Below are 13,948 nucleotides of genomic sequence, written 5' to 3' on the forward strand. Positions count from 1 at the left end.
TCATCATTCCATTTCCACAAACAAAGGAGAACCCAGCAAATTATTTTGCAAAACCCAGATGCAGCAAACTCTTTTACAGCAATGCCCAAATAACGTTTGAATCAGACGTCTCACTTACACGGAGGGAGAAACCCAAGGCCCAAGTTTGAACAAAGAATTCAGTGAGTGCCAGGATCACGCGGCAAAATGTAATCAACTGCAAGCGGAAGGGTGCTTGAAAAAAAAACAGCATTCAATAATATTAGGGAACACAGACTAATTCATTTTGACGGTATTCAGATATTTTGGTTTTAAAAAGTATATATATGTATAAATCACCAAACTCTCATGGTCACCATTCATTCCTACCTCACTCCCATCTTTGCACATGATGACGATTAAAAAAAAAAACCATACTACCTCAAAATGTTACTTTATCATGATAAATGTTACTTAAATAAGTTTGCTAACAATCACGTGTCGCATAAGGAATAAAAACAAAATCACCTGTAGTTCTTATGATAATTAATAGTTTAATAATGCTTTAGATGGATATTAACTACAAACCTCAACGGCTACATTGTCATTCAAGGTAGCCACACCACATGCTACACTTCGACTCCCATCACCATTGCCCAACCACAAAGACAAGGGACAAACAAAGCACATTTATTCTTACACCACACACAAATAATGGTGGATAACATTAACGATATGTACTGTACTACCTATCAAAACAATGCCAAGGTCATCTTACATCGTGTTTTGTCCACCTACCTTCACATCTACAATTAGTCTCTCGTCATTACCTCTGCCACTGAAGGTGGACGGAGGTTATGTATTCACTCCAGTTCGTCTGTTTGTGAGCAGGATATCTCAAAACGTTGTGGACTGATTCGAACAAAACTTGGTGAGCAGGTTTGGTGTGCGACAAGGACAAATTGATTCGATTTTGGGGAAGATATGGATCTGGATGTGAGGATTTTTTAATTTATTAAGTGATTGATCAAAATTGAGAGATTGGCCCGAAAAGGATATGCAGCACAATATCTCAAAAAAGAATCACTTGAATAATTAAAAACTTCTCAAAATTCGGCTTCCAGATCTTCACCAAAATCGAATCAATTTGTCTTTGTCACACTCCCAAGCTGTCCACCAAATCTAGTCTGAATCCGTCGACAACTTTTTGAGATATCGTGCTCACAGACACACAAACAGACTAAGAGGGGTGAATACATAACCTCCGTCCACCTTTGGTGGCAGAGGTAATGAATTGAAAGATGAACACATTCAACAGAATAGAGTGAAGTTCAACAAGTAAATAGGTGCTCGTAATAATAATAAGAGTAATGTCAATAGCGAATATACAGGGTGATTGAAAAGTCACTTCCTATTTGTAAAAGGCTGTTCTTATGGTACGAAGCCACATAGACGATTTAAACAAATTATGTCTGGTATAAAATTTTATACCATTTTATATCATGCACTACAGTTTTTGTTTCCGTTTTATTTTGTTTCCGTTTTGTTTTTGTTTCAGATATGTAATGTCTGGGAAAATGAGTATCAGCGATAAAGCAAAAATTCCAGCCAGATATGAAGTATGGAGGTCAGTGACTGTTGTTCAATGATGGTGGTGAACTGAACGAGGAAGGAATGCAGCACTGAATCCGAAAACTATTAAAAGTTGTCACCAAAAACTGATGACACAACGGGGATCTACGGCTCATATAAGTGGACGACTATCAGCCACAGATTCCGTTGTCATCAGTTTTTGGTGACAACTTTTCATTGGTTTTTGGATTCAGTGCTGCATTCCTTTCTCATTCAGTTCATTATCAGTGAGCAGCTGTCACTGACTTCCATACTTCATATCTGGCTGGAGCTTTGCTCTATCACTGATACCTAATTGCCCAGCCATTACATAGTGAAAACAAATCAGAAAAAACAACAACTCAGAAACAACTAGAAAGGCACTCGGTAGAGCACATCCCTCTGCCAGGCTGAACAGTTTATGATTTCTATCCCACTGATAGGCCAGATCTGGATTCGGACCTGAACCAAAATCTAATCGGATTGTTCTCGTCACCTAACCACCTTGTCCACCAAGTTTAGTCATAACTCGTCCACAACTTTTTCAAATATCATGTTATATGTCGCTTTTCACCCGATCTCTCAATGGTGAAGAATCACTTGAAAATTAAATAATTATCGTATCCAAATCCATATTCAGATCTTCACCAAAATCGAGTCAATTCGGTCTTGTCACACACCCAAACTGTCCACCAAGTTTCGTCTCTCCGTCCATAACTTCTTGAAAGATCTTGTTCACAGACGGGTGAATAACATAACCTCAGTACGTATGACATTTAAAAAAATTACAAGACATAATTTAATTAAATCGTCTATGAGACTTAGTACCTACCACAAGAACAGCCTTTAAAAAAAAAGTTGCGACTTTTCAATCACTCTGTAGTCTCACTCTTTAAGGTAGGTGTAGCAAAACTCAGGGATTTGGTCTTACAGACATTACCTCCACCACCAAAGGTGGATGGAGGTTATGTTTTCACCCCTGTCTGTCCGTTTGTGAACAAAATATCTCAAAAAGTTGTGGACGGGTTTGGACGAAATTTGGCAGAGATGTAGCATATGTGACGAGGACGAAATGTTTAGATTTTGGTGAAGATTCGGATCCGGCTACTAGAATTTTTAAAGTGATTCTTCACCATTGGTAGATAGGGATAAAACCAACATATAGCAGGATATCTCAAAAAGTTTTGCACGGCTTTGGACGAAACTTGTTGGACAGGTTGTGTGTGTGACAAGGAAGAATCAATTCAATTTTGGTGAAGATCCAGATCTGTATCCAGCTAGTATAATTTTTTTAGTGATTCTTCACCATTGAGTGATATGGCCAACCAGGTGGAGGTATGCTCTCTATTGAGAGCTTAGATATTATCGAATAATCTACTAAATAATGATCTACTAATTAGATATTAATAATGATCTACTGAGTGTATGCTTATTATATATAATTTGATATTTTATAATCGTATGCAGACAGTTTTACAACATGAAAAGGACAATAATTTGAACAACAACCCTGCAAAATCATGCAGCATCCTCTTGGGCACCTTATACCCTTTTGTCTCCGATCTTCCTCAACCCCACCTCGTTCAAGCCAACCTTCCAAAAAGCCAGCAAATTGTATTTATCAATCAACTCTTCTGACAGAAACAAAGATACAACAAATAATAGTAATTGTAAACTATGGTAATTGTAAATGTGACATATTGAAGTGTCATCATTTCAGACAAATTTGGCCACAATAATAGCAAAAACAAACCTTATTTGTTTCACTTCAGTTCTTGGATTAAAAGTGTTCGATTTATTAAATTTTGTACGTACTTTTTCCGAAGCGATGCAACTGATCTTTGAAGATAGTTTAGGTATTTCGATAAACTGCCTTCGAAATTGAATCCACATGTCACACCACCTTGAGTGTGTCAATGCAGCACCAATTTGTAGTACATTTAGGCATTTAGTCATAACATTTTGCTTGAAAAAGTTTGAACATTTTGACAAGCGAGTTGATTATATTGTCAAAACAAAGAAGCAATATTGATATCGATCACTTTCTCGTCAACAAAAATTATGATTACTCTGCTTCATTCAATTTGACACACTGTCCTGAGTGTTGCACACAGAGCCTGGTGTTGGCTTAGCGGTTAGGGTGCCGGCTTGGGATCCTAGGATCCTGGGTTTGAATCCCGGTCGATCGCTGAATTAACACCAGGGGGGTTGACTCAGCCTGTCATCCTTCCGAGGTCGGCAAATTGAGTACCAGTTCACTGGTAATTCCCTGTGTGTCACAAGAGGCGACCAACAGGGTTGGCGGCAGGAAGGGCATCCGGCCATAAAACATTGCTTCAAAAAGGGGACCACGGTGCCCAAAAAAGGCCAACCCCTGCTCTGCGGGGAAAAATGGCCTCTAAAGGTGGTTCTTGTATTTAAGGTCTAATTTATGCAAATTCACAACACACCTAATTCTTGAAATACCTTGCTAGATACAACCTTTAACTACTTAAGGTGGGGCCCTTAAGCCCTAGCCCTAGAAATCGGAATTTCAAAAACAAAGGAAAAAACGAAGTTAGGCTTAATCGACACATTTTTTCATGCTCTTTCAAATGATGCAACACTCATCGCCCCCTAATTTCCATCCAATTAGCCACCAAGTGTTTGGTTCCTGGGAAAAACAAAACTTGAAGTCAAACTTCAAAGAGAAATATTTGACACCTCCCCCACCCTCTGTCTTTTTAACATTTTTCAAAAAGGAAGCAAGATTCAAAAAACGAAGTTGTATCTCGAGCGGCCATTATGAAGGTTTTAGTCATACTTCCTTCAGCTGCCCATACGTGGAGCTCAACGTTTTGATCAATTGATTTTAAAAAGCTCCAAATTGGTTAATTTTTTTCTATGTTGAAAAAATAACATCTAAAAACAATGGAAATCGAGAGATCTCGCAGAGTTGCTCATTTGAACCTATGCAAATATATACCATACCCTACTCCATGCAAATCCAGTCAATGAGAGGGTGCCCTGGGGGGGGGGGGGGGGAGGGGGGGGGGCTCAATACACTTTAAGTAGTTAATGCACTACTACTACTACTAATTAAAGGCCTAAACTATTCCTACCACGTCATAGAGTTGGCTGGGGAATGTTATTGGCTGAAGCCTTTCATAGACCGGCTGGCCAGGCTATAACTAATAGTGGTAGATGAGAGACCCAGGCATAAAGTCATTCCAGTGGACCATGTACACAATAATGAATTACTCTGCTTGCGAAACACTGCGATGATGGTTTATAGCTGGACGTAGATTCGAATCCTGGTGAGACAGCTTAGAACGGAGTGCACGTACCTCTACAGTCTATGCAATCCTGCGACCCCTTCAAATATAACCTTCAATACAAATGTAAAATTAGTATTTCGAAGCAAAGATTTTTTTTTTTTTATGGTTAAACATTTTGTATCTGCTGCCTATGTTGAGTGAAGAAGCAAAAGAGGTTGCGGTCAATGTTGCTTCTCTTCAGTGTTTGTTTTGTAACACGTGTTTAGATTCACTTAAAAACAGGTAGTGAAGATGTCATAGTAATGACAAAATAGAGGGTGACAGTAAGAGAGTATGGGGAAATCAAGCAACACAGCTAGCGGATGGCACAATGTTTGAATTCCTGTTAACAATTAAACTTTTGTCAAATTATAGCAATTCATAATTACATTCTCTCCTGCTTTCACCACAACCTACAATGTTGTCAGTGCAAAACACAAGTTTAATTATTATTATTTTTAAAATGGTTAAATTGAGAGTCATCTCCAGTTGGGATAAAAACAACCCAGGCCTACCTCATCTAATCAAGCCGACCTAATCAAATTGAGAGCAACCCATGACTGCAGTACCCACCTACTTAATCATACGTAAGTCATGAACATTGATTACATGTCGGGTTTTGTTAAAGAAGTGTTATAGAAACAGACAGATGAAAATAAACGTCACACCATGACTGAAAAGATATGGGAAAGCAGTTTTCCACACAATCATACGCCGGTGTTTAACGCCCAGTCGCTAGAGCCTGAATGTGTTGAAAAATAATTCAGCACAAATCAACTCTGCAGAGAGAAACAAGCCTATTGCGAACAAGAGAAACTTAAAATTAACGGGTTAGAACGTACATGTATTGTTCGATTCCAATAGGGTTGATTCAATGAGATATAACGTTTAGCAGGAAATAACAAATTGTATTAAATAAGGTACTGAATCCATTTCCTTCGGAATTTAAAGATGGCCACTCTTCATTCCATCTTTTCAATCTGTTTAAAAGCCTGCACACACAGTTACAATGCACAATCAGAACCACAGACTCAGAAAACAAAATAAACAATCCAATAGACGACCTGCCTAAGGGAAATCTTCATATATATATATATATATATACATACATATCTGTGCAGTGTCTGTGTTGTGTTGTGTGTTGTCTTGTCTTTGCACTGAACTATTTTCTCAAACTTTTGTGAAATCGTACCAAACTTTTGGTATGCACATATCTCTCCCGTCGGTATGTCCAAAGGGTACTTTTTTTTTGAAAAATTTTCCAATTTTTTTTATTTTTATTTTTGGAATTTTTTCAGGAAAAAGTTTTTTCCCCAACTTAAGTTTTCAACTTCAATTGTTTATAAAATGTGATATCACGTATATTACAAATACATTTGTGCAAAATAATTGTTTGAATTATGATTGGTTTAAACCATGACAAAACGGCAATCTATATATCTACACATCTGGGCAGTGTCTGTGTTGTCACTTAACGACTCCCTCAAACTTTTGTTTCCGTGGTTGTGAAGTGTTTTTAATAACGTTGTGGTGGTTTTGAATCACGTGGTGGTGAGGTATTTTGAATTATGTGGTGGTGAGGTGTTTTTAAATCACATGGTGGTGAGGTGTTTTTAAATCACATGGTGGTGAGGTGTTTTTAAATCACATGGTGGTGAGATGTTTTTAAATCACATGGTGGTGAGGTGTTTTGAATTACGTGGTGGTGAGGTGTTTTGAATTACGTGGTGGTGAGGTATTTATAATTACGTAGTGGTGAGGTGTTTTCAATTATGTGGTGGTGAGGTGTTTTGAATTAGTTGGTGATGAGGTGTTTTGAATTACATGGTTGTGAGGTGTTTTTATTACTTGTTTTATGGCTGTGAGGTGTTTTTAATTTCGTGGTGGTGAGGTGTTTTTATTACGTGTTTTATGGCTGTGAGGTGTTTTCAATTTCATGGTGGTGAGGTGTTTTGAATTACTTGGTGGTGAGGTGTTTTGAATTACGTGGTGGTGAGGTGTAATCGTCCCAAACTTCCAGTCTGCACCTACCCCTCCCCTAGGTATGTGATGAGGGGTTCTTTCTTGAAAAAAAAACATTCAACCTAAATTGCCTATAAAAATGTAATATTACAAACACAACAAATACATTTGTGCAAAATAATTGTTTGTATTATGATTGGTGTAAATCATGACAACACAGCATTTCAGGTACAGTCATTATCCTCAGCTAAAATAAGCCCGTTCCTCAGTAACGACGCTAGTGTGTGTGTGTGTGTGTGTGTGTGTGTGTGTGTGTGTGTGTGTATGATATATATATATATATATATATATATATATATATATATATATATATATATAGATATATATATATATATATATATATATATATATGTATGTATGTATGTTTATTTGTAAAAGTATATGTAAAAGTTTTTTTTTTTTTTTTTTTAAATAAGTCGACTTCAAAACCCTTCTGAAATTGACAAATGATTTCAGAATGGTGTGCAATACCAACCTTGTGAATATTCCTCCTCCTTGCTCAAGCAAATAGACATGCACAAGTCAATTTAAATCATCGCGTAATAGAAAACTGGTCTTCATGAAGGCTTCAGATGATGGGTTGAATCGACCAAACGTTATGAAAGGAGCTTGTTAACTGCCTTTGGAAGAAAGGAGATGCTGACGTTTCAGGAGTCGTCTGTCAAGCCTGCTTCGACTAATTGTTAAAGTCGGAAACGTCAGGTTCTCCATGCTTCCCATGACAGTTAGCATACCTCGATCAACAGTCTTTCAATCATCATTATGTACATTTCCAAGTTTCCGCAAACACATATCTCTGAGGAGCTGGTGTCACAACATTGCTTCAGTGGAGGCGACGGGACAAGGAAGAACACTGCTGACAGCTGATGGAGGAAGAAAGAAGATCGACAGTCTGACAACGGAGTAGCCAGGCTTGGATCTGCTGAGTGGAGGATCTTCTGCCCCCCTGTCATGTGACCAGATGCTCAGCTCTGATTGGTGAACGTTTGTGAGGGACATGCATACATACAGCCGGACGGACAAACAAATGTTCCAGATGGCACTGCCCAACGGGCTATGCTGTAAAAAGAAAGTATAAAGACCCAGACGTTATAAGCTGACCTGAAGAAGCGTACAAGGTCGGTCTATGGAGGACAGATAATGTTTGATGGTAAAGACTAGAAATTCCAGAAAATAAACTGGAACGACAATCGGAGGAGCGAATATCTCCGCCAGGCTGAACAGTTTACGTTTTGTATTCTACCGATAGGCCGGATTTGCATCTGGACCTTATCCAGTATATAATCGGCTTGTTCTCGTCACCTACCCAACTCATCCAGCATGTTGTCACAACTCATCCACCACTTTTTGAGACATCATGCTTTATATCCATTTTAGCCCCACCTCAATGGAGAAGAATCACTTTAAAATTAAAAAAACCTCTTGTATGTGAATCTTCACAAAAATCGAATCAATTCGTCCTTGTCACACACTCAACCAGTCTATAGACGGGTCAATATATGAAAAATAAGGGCCTAACCCCAAAAAAATTTATAATAAAGGTTTTTTTGTTTTAGGTGTATCATTAGGTTGTACTAGACCCCTGAAAAAAAGTTTACCAAAATTTGACTCCGGGAAAGTGGTTAATTAGCATATTTTCAAAATGGCACCCCCAAAATTTTCAATGTACAGAAAAAAAATTTCTTGTTCAATTTAGACCCTATAAATGTATTACAAATAGATAGAAACATGGTTGCTTTACCTAATGAACACATCAGAAAATTTCTATGACGTCATTGTGACATCATAATGACGTTGCTGTCTCAATTACGTCATATGATATCATGAATCATTACTGTTTTTCCTTACTACCAAGACTTAAATAAATATTTTTTGTTTCAGGATTTGAAACTGGATAACGGAGAGCTTGACGAAGACGTCTGCCCAATTTGCAAAGCGAGTTTGGAAGACGCCAAGGACACTGATGTTTCCAAACTTTCAAGGAAGGGTGTTGAAAAAATCAACAAATCAAGCCAAGAAAGGGGTTGTGATGATGTTGTCGCAAGACCAAACCAACGAGTACACAAGAAATGTCGATCCTCGTGGACAAATGAAAAAGCAATCAAACAGGCTTTAAAACGTTCTTCTGAATCATCATCACCTGTAAAGAAGAAGAGCCGCCGTATTAGCTTAGGGCCATATGACCCTAAAAAGGACTGCCTCTTCTGTGGCCATGAAATTTCTAAGGGTACTCATGGACATGATGAAAGTGCCGGTAAGATTCTCACTGACTGTTTCCCTCAGACGATAGTTAAACATTGCAAAGAAAGACACGATGATTGGGCGCATATTGTTCAGGGTCGAATTGAATATCTTGGTACAAATTTGCAAGCTTCTGACTGTGTTTACCATAAACGCTGCAATACCTACTTTCGATTGGGGCAGGAAATGCCAGACCAGTTTCGATCAGAGGCAGTGCAAAAACCAAAACACATCGGGCGGCCCACAAACGAGGACCAGCGACAAGCATTTGTGACAGTTTGTGAATATTTGGAAAGCAATGATGAAGAACAAATTACGATATCTGAACTTGTGAGCAAAATGGGTGAATACTTACTTGAAGAAGACTGTGCCATATGGAAGTCAATATTTGAAGCAAAAACTGATAGAACGCTACAATGATTCTATATGCATAGCGGAAGTAGAAGGGCTTCAGGATATAGTGACGATGAGGGGGAAAACTGCAAAAATACTTCGTACCTATTTCGAGACTTCAAAAGATGGTGATTCCGAAAGTCAGAAACGTGCAATCATTGCTACAGCTGCCAAGCTCCTGAAGTGCGATATCAAGACTGAAATCCCATCAGTCACTGATCGATATCCTTCTTCGCAGAGCCTCAAACTAGACACTACATTAGATTACTTGCCGATTTCACTGCGTACCATGTTGAATAAACTGTTTGTGGGGACAGATAAAGATGAAAAAGTTGCTGCTATCGGGCAGTCAATAATACAAGGTGTTCGCCCGCGGGCACTTGTAGTGCCACTTCAAATAGGACTTGCTACTCAGCTACACCATGTCTATAAGTCACGATTTCTCATTGACACCTTGTCTGTGATGGGGTTTAGCTCTTCTTATGGGGAGGTGCAGAGATTCTTGCAAAATGCTGCTGATGTGGTTGCACCAGAGTTACTTGGGAAAGGATCATCTGGTACAGTATTATTCGCTGCTGATAATGTTGACCACAATATCATAACTCTGGATGGAAAAGGAACCTTCCATGGAATGGGAATGGTGGCAGCAACAACACCAGGACAGGTGACAACCCATGTTGTCAATAGGAAAAACGTTTCCAAATTGAATGTGAAAGAAATGTCACGGGTTGATATCATTGATTATCGCTTCTCCACATTTGCACGTCGTAACATTATGTTTGAAAAACTTCCAGAACTTCACTGTCCTGTCCCAGTTGTAGACATTCTATGGGAGCTCTCATTCTGTTTCCACATGGACACACCCAACTGGCAGGGAATGATGAACATAGTTCATAGCGTATCTGACCACCCTGGAAAATCATCTGTCACATTCCTACCAATGATCGACATGTATCCAAGTGAGCCAACTTGCATACTCTCCACACTTAGTTTCATTTGTGACCTAGCAGCGAAACACAAGATTGCGCCAATCGTGACATTCGACCAACCCTTGTTCTTTAAGGCCTCGGAAATAATCTACAATTCACCAGAGTGGAGCCACCTGAAGAACATTACGTTGATGTTAGGAAGTTTCCATACGTTGATGAACGTGCTCGGTGCTATTGGCACACATCGCGGGTTTTCGGGATGGGAAAGAAAACATTCTTTGAGAAAGTTGCCAAAGGGGATGAACAGTTAAAATCCTGTGCACTTGCTTTTACCAAACCTGGCCAGACAGCGGATACAATAGAACAGCATGGTAACCAGTCGATGGTTTTACTGTTTTCCGGAAAGCAAACGGATTATCTTGCTTCTTTGCGACATTCGGTGTTTAAAAAGAAAGTGGTTTCAGCATCATCCTTTGTTGCGCCTGCTAGACTCCCACCAACTGCATCTGCGACAAAATTCCATTCCCTGCGTGCGTACTATCAAATAATGACATGGCTAGGACTTGAGAGCAATTTGGATGCCACTGACTGGGGTTGGAAAATTGAGGACAATCAATTCGCACCAGTTATGACCGCAAAAAACCCTGCGCCGGACAATTTGTTAAAGATTGTGCATTGCAATTGCACGACCGCTTGCACAACACAGCGCTGTACATGTAGGAGGTACGGTTTACCTTGCACCTCTGCTTGTGGAGAATGCCAACTTGAATCCTGTGAAAACCCAAACAACGTTCGTCCAATGGATCAAGATGACACAGAAGACAGTGACGATGATGACTAATGGTATGTGACAGTCATAACTTAAAGGCTCTTAGTGGTTTCTGACATTCAGTGTGTTATGGACGAGTTTGATTTCATTGCCTATTTCTGTAAGGACAACCAGCTGACATGATATTTCCCTTCATATGGTCATACGGTGATGCAGGGATTTGTTCCTAGGTTGCATGGTGTCATGACGTCACTACCAATAACCATGTATTATTCACAGACCTTTCAGAAAATACTGTATTGTATAGGCAGATCAAATTTTCAAAAATTTTTTTTCACAAAGTGTGTATTTGTTGAAAAAAGTTGATAAAAATGCATGTATTATTCATTGTCGTCATCATTGACGTCATAATGACGTCATAGAAGTTTTCTGATGTGTTCATTATGTAAACCAACCATGTTTCTATCTATTTGTAATACATTTATAGGGTCTAATTTGAATTATAAAAAAGTTTCCTGTACATTGAAAATTTGGGGGGGGTGCCATTTTGAAAATATGCTAATTAACCACTTTCCCGGAGTCAAATTTTGGTAAACTTTTTTTCAGGGGTCTAGTACAACCTAATGATACACCTAAAACAAAAAAACCTTTATTATAAATTTTTTTGGGGTCAAACCTTACATTGACCCGACTACTACCAAAATTTGGCCGAATGCGTCCATAACTTGTTGATATATCCTGCTCAGTCAGACACAGAGAAACAAACAAACAGGTGTGAAAAAAAATGCACAGAAATGTTTAGAAATGCCATGTTAAAGATCGAAGACTCAATAGGTCCATAGATACGTATTAAAGAATATATCAGGTCCCATTTTGACCAACATCAATGCTGCACTTAATATTGTACCTTTTCTTTTTCTCAACAAACATGGTGGCTAAGAGGAGTGTGGAACACCAAAGGGTGAAAGGTTTTCACAGTGTCAACAGGGTGAGACTAAATAGACGTGGGTTTAAATGACAAATAATACCTTTGACAAAAGTAATGGATGGCAACTAAGATTGCAACCTTTGGCTGTGCATACAAGCTGATGTTACCAAACCATAAGGTATGATCCCAAATCAGTGACCGATGCTAATCAATCAACTTTTGTTGTTCATAGACACAAAGAAACTGTTTGAATGTACATTCAATTTGGGAGGTTTCCTCCAGGCATCACACAATGGCAGTCTTTGAAAACCCAAATATCAAAATTCAAACCAGTAATTCAGGTGAAGATTTATAAATAAATAAAAAAAGTTAATTATCCACCAGGATACCAGGCAAAATCCTTCAAAATACAACATAGTTAAGTTTGCACAATCTTCCAAATTTTGGATTGATGGAGGTGACCCATGAAGAGGTTACCTTCTATTCGTGTGCCAAAAGGGAGATCCGCTCCCATGCTCCTCCCTCTATCTTTCCACCCCCGATACCTTTATTAGTTCTCCTTTTGATTATGGTGTTATTTTTCCAATTGATGTATTAGTGCTGTGCCTCAAAATACCAAAGCTAATCCATGATCCCTTGCTCAACTTATCAAAAAATAAATTTAAAAAAATAAACATCAGCCAATAGTATTGTATTAGCTGCACTTTCAAGCATGATGGTACACGATTATTGATTGCTGCTGAGGGTCAAAACTACACGAGCAAAGCATGGCTAAGGATGAAGTTAGCCCATCTAGGAACTGCCTCAACAGATTCCAATTCCCCCGAGAAGAAAAACAAGAAATAAATCCGGAAGTTTCGTGCTATTAAAGCAGTCTAATACACCAACCACCCTTATGCACCACCCTATAGAACAGGTCCAAGTACTGCAAAACTGGAGGTTTGTGGAAGTATTACGACGGGCAATTTGTGTTCTACAGAGTTCAAGTATATAATTCAATTAAAATTAAGGTTTCAAAGAGGTTCATAGGCGTATAAATAAATTTATTTCGGGTTTTACTGCCGTTTTCTCCAGTGGCTATTACCCTACCCTATCTAACATGTTACATTAGTTTATCATGCCTGTTGTTTGTGTACTTTATGACATCCTCAAAAGCAATGTTTCCTGTTTGGAATGATTCTCAATTTTGTTTGAATCGAGACAAATCAAATTGAAAGCCAAAGCATGGAAAAACGGCAAGTTTATCAACAAAAACGGCAAACTTGTCTTCCGATTCATGTTCCAATTTGTGTTCAAAATATAACAATCAATTGAAATAAGTTGTTCCTCGATCATAAACTGATGACAGACAGACATCACCCAATTGCTTAACACTGCTTTTTGCTTTGCGTGTGCAGGATAATGATGCCTCAAGTAATGCGTCGAATGTTGTGCTTGCTCATCTGCTGTTTTGTGTGTTGTGAAATACCGCAGAGCTGTGATGCATTATATTTCACAGTAAAAAGAAACAATAAATAAATTAAAACAATAGGGCTTGAATAATTTTTGAAGCTAAATCACAACACACCCCACAAAAAAATCAATCAAATAATTTCGCAATGCCAACAAACATACCAAAATTTAGTCATGCTCGATGTCATCAAGATTTGGATGGTATGGTGGAGGCGGCCTTGAACGGTAGTCCCAGTGCTGTAGTGAAAATAAAGACAACAAAGAATTAGATGGTGAAACATGCAGGTAGAAAATTTGTATACAACTATACAACGAGACAATAACCAGCAAAACAATTTGGCAATCATGT

General features: G+C 38.5%; 1 protein-coding gene across 1 annotated transcript in view; it reads right to left on the reverse strand.

Moving 5' to 3' along the window:
• Nucleotides 1–4,150: 4,150 nt before the first annotated feature.
• Nucleotides 4,151–13,948, reverse strand: part of LOC137412487 (TNFAIP3-interacting protein 1) — a 67,284-nt gene continuing 57,486 nt past the window's right edge. The window contains exons 17-18 of the mRNA XM_078776659.1: nucleotides 13,762–13,836; nucleotides 4,151–5,857 (exon numbers count right to left, since the gene is read on the reverse strand). Coding sequence (XP_078632785.1) covers nucleotides 13,768–13,836 — 69 coding nt within the window. The 3' untranslated portion in view covers nucleotides 4,151–5,857; nucleotides 13,762–13,767. The remainder of the gene's footprint in view (nucleotides 5,858–13,761; nucleotides 13,837–13,948) is intronic.

Source organism: Myxine glutinosa, chromosome 4, assembly GCF_964187855.1.
Source record: "Myxine glutinosa chromosome 4, kmMyxGlut1.1, whole genome shotgun sequence".
Classification (NCBI taxonomy): domain Eukaryota; kingdom Metazoa; phylum Chordata; class Myxini; order Myxiniformes; family Myxinidae; genus Myxine; species Myxine glutinosa.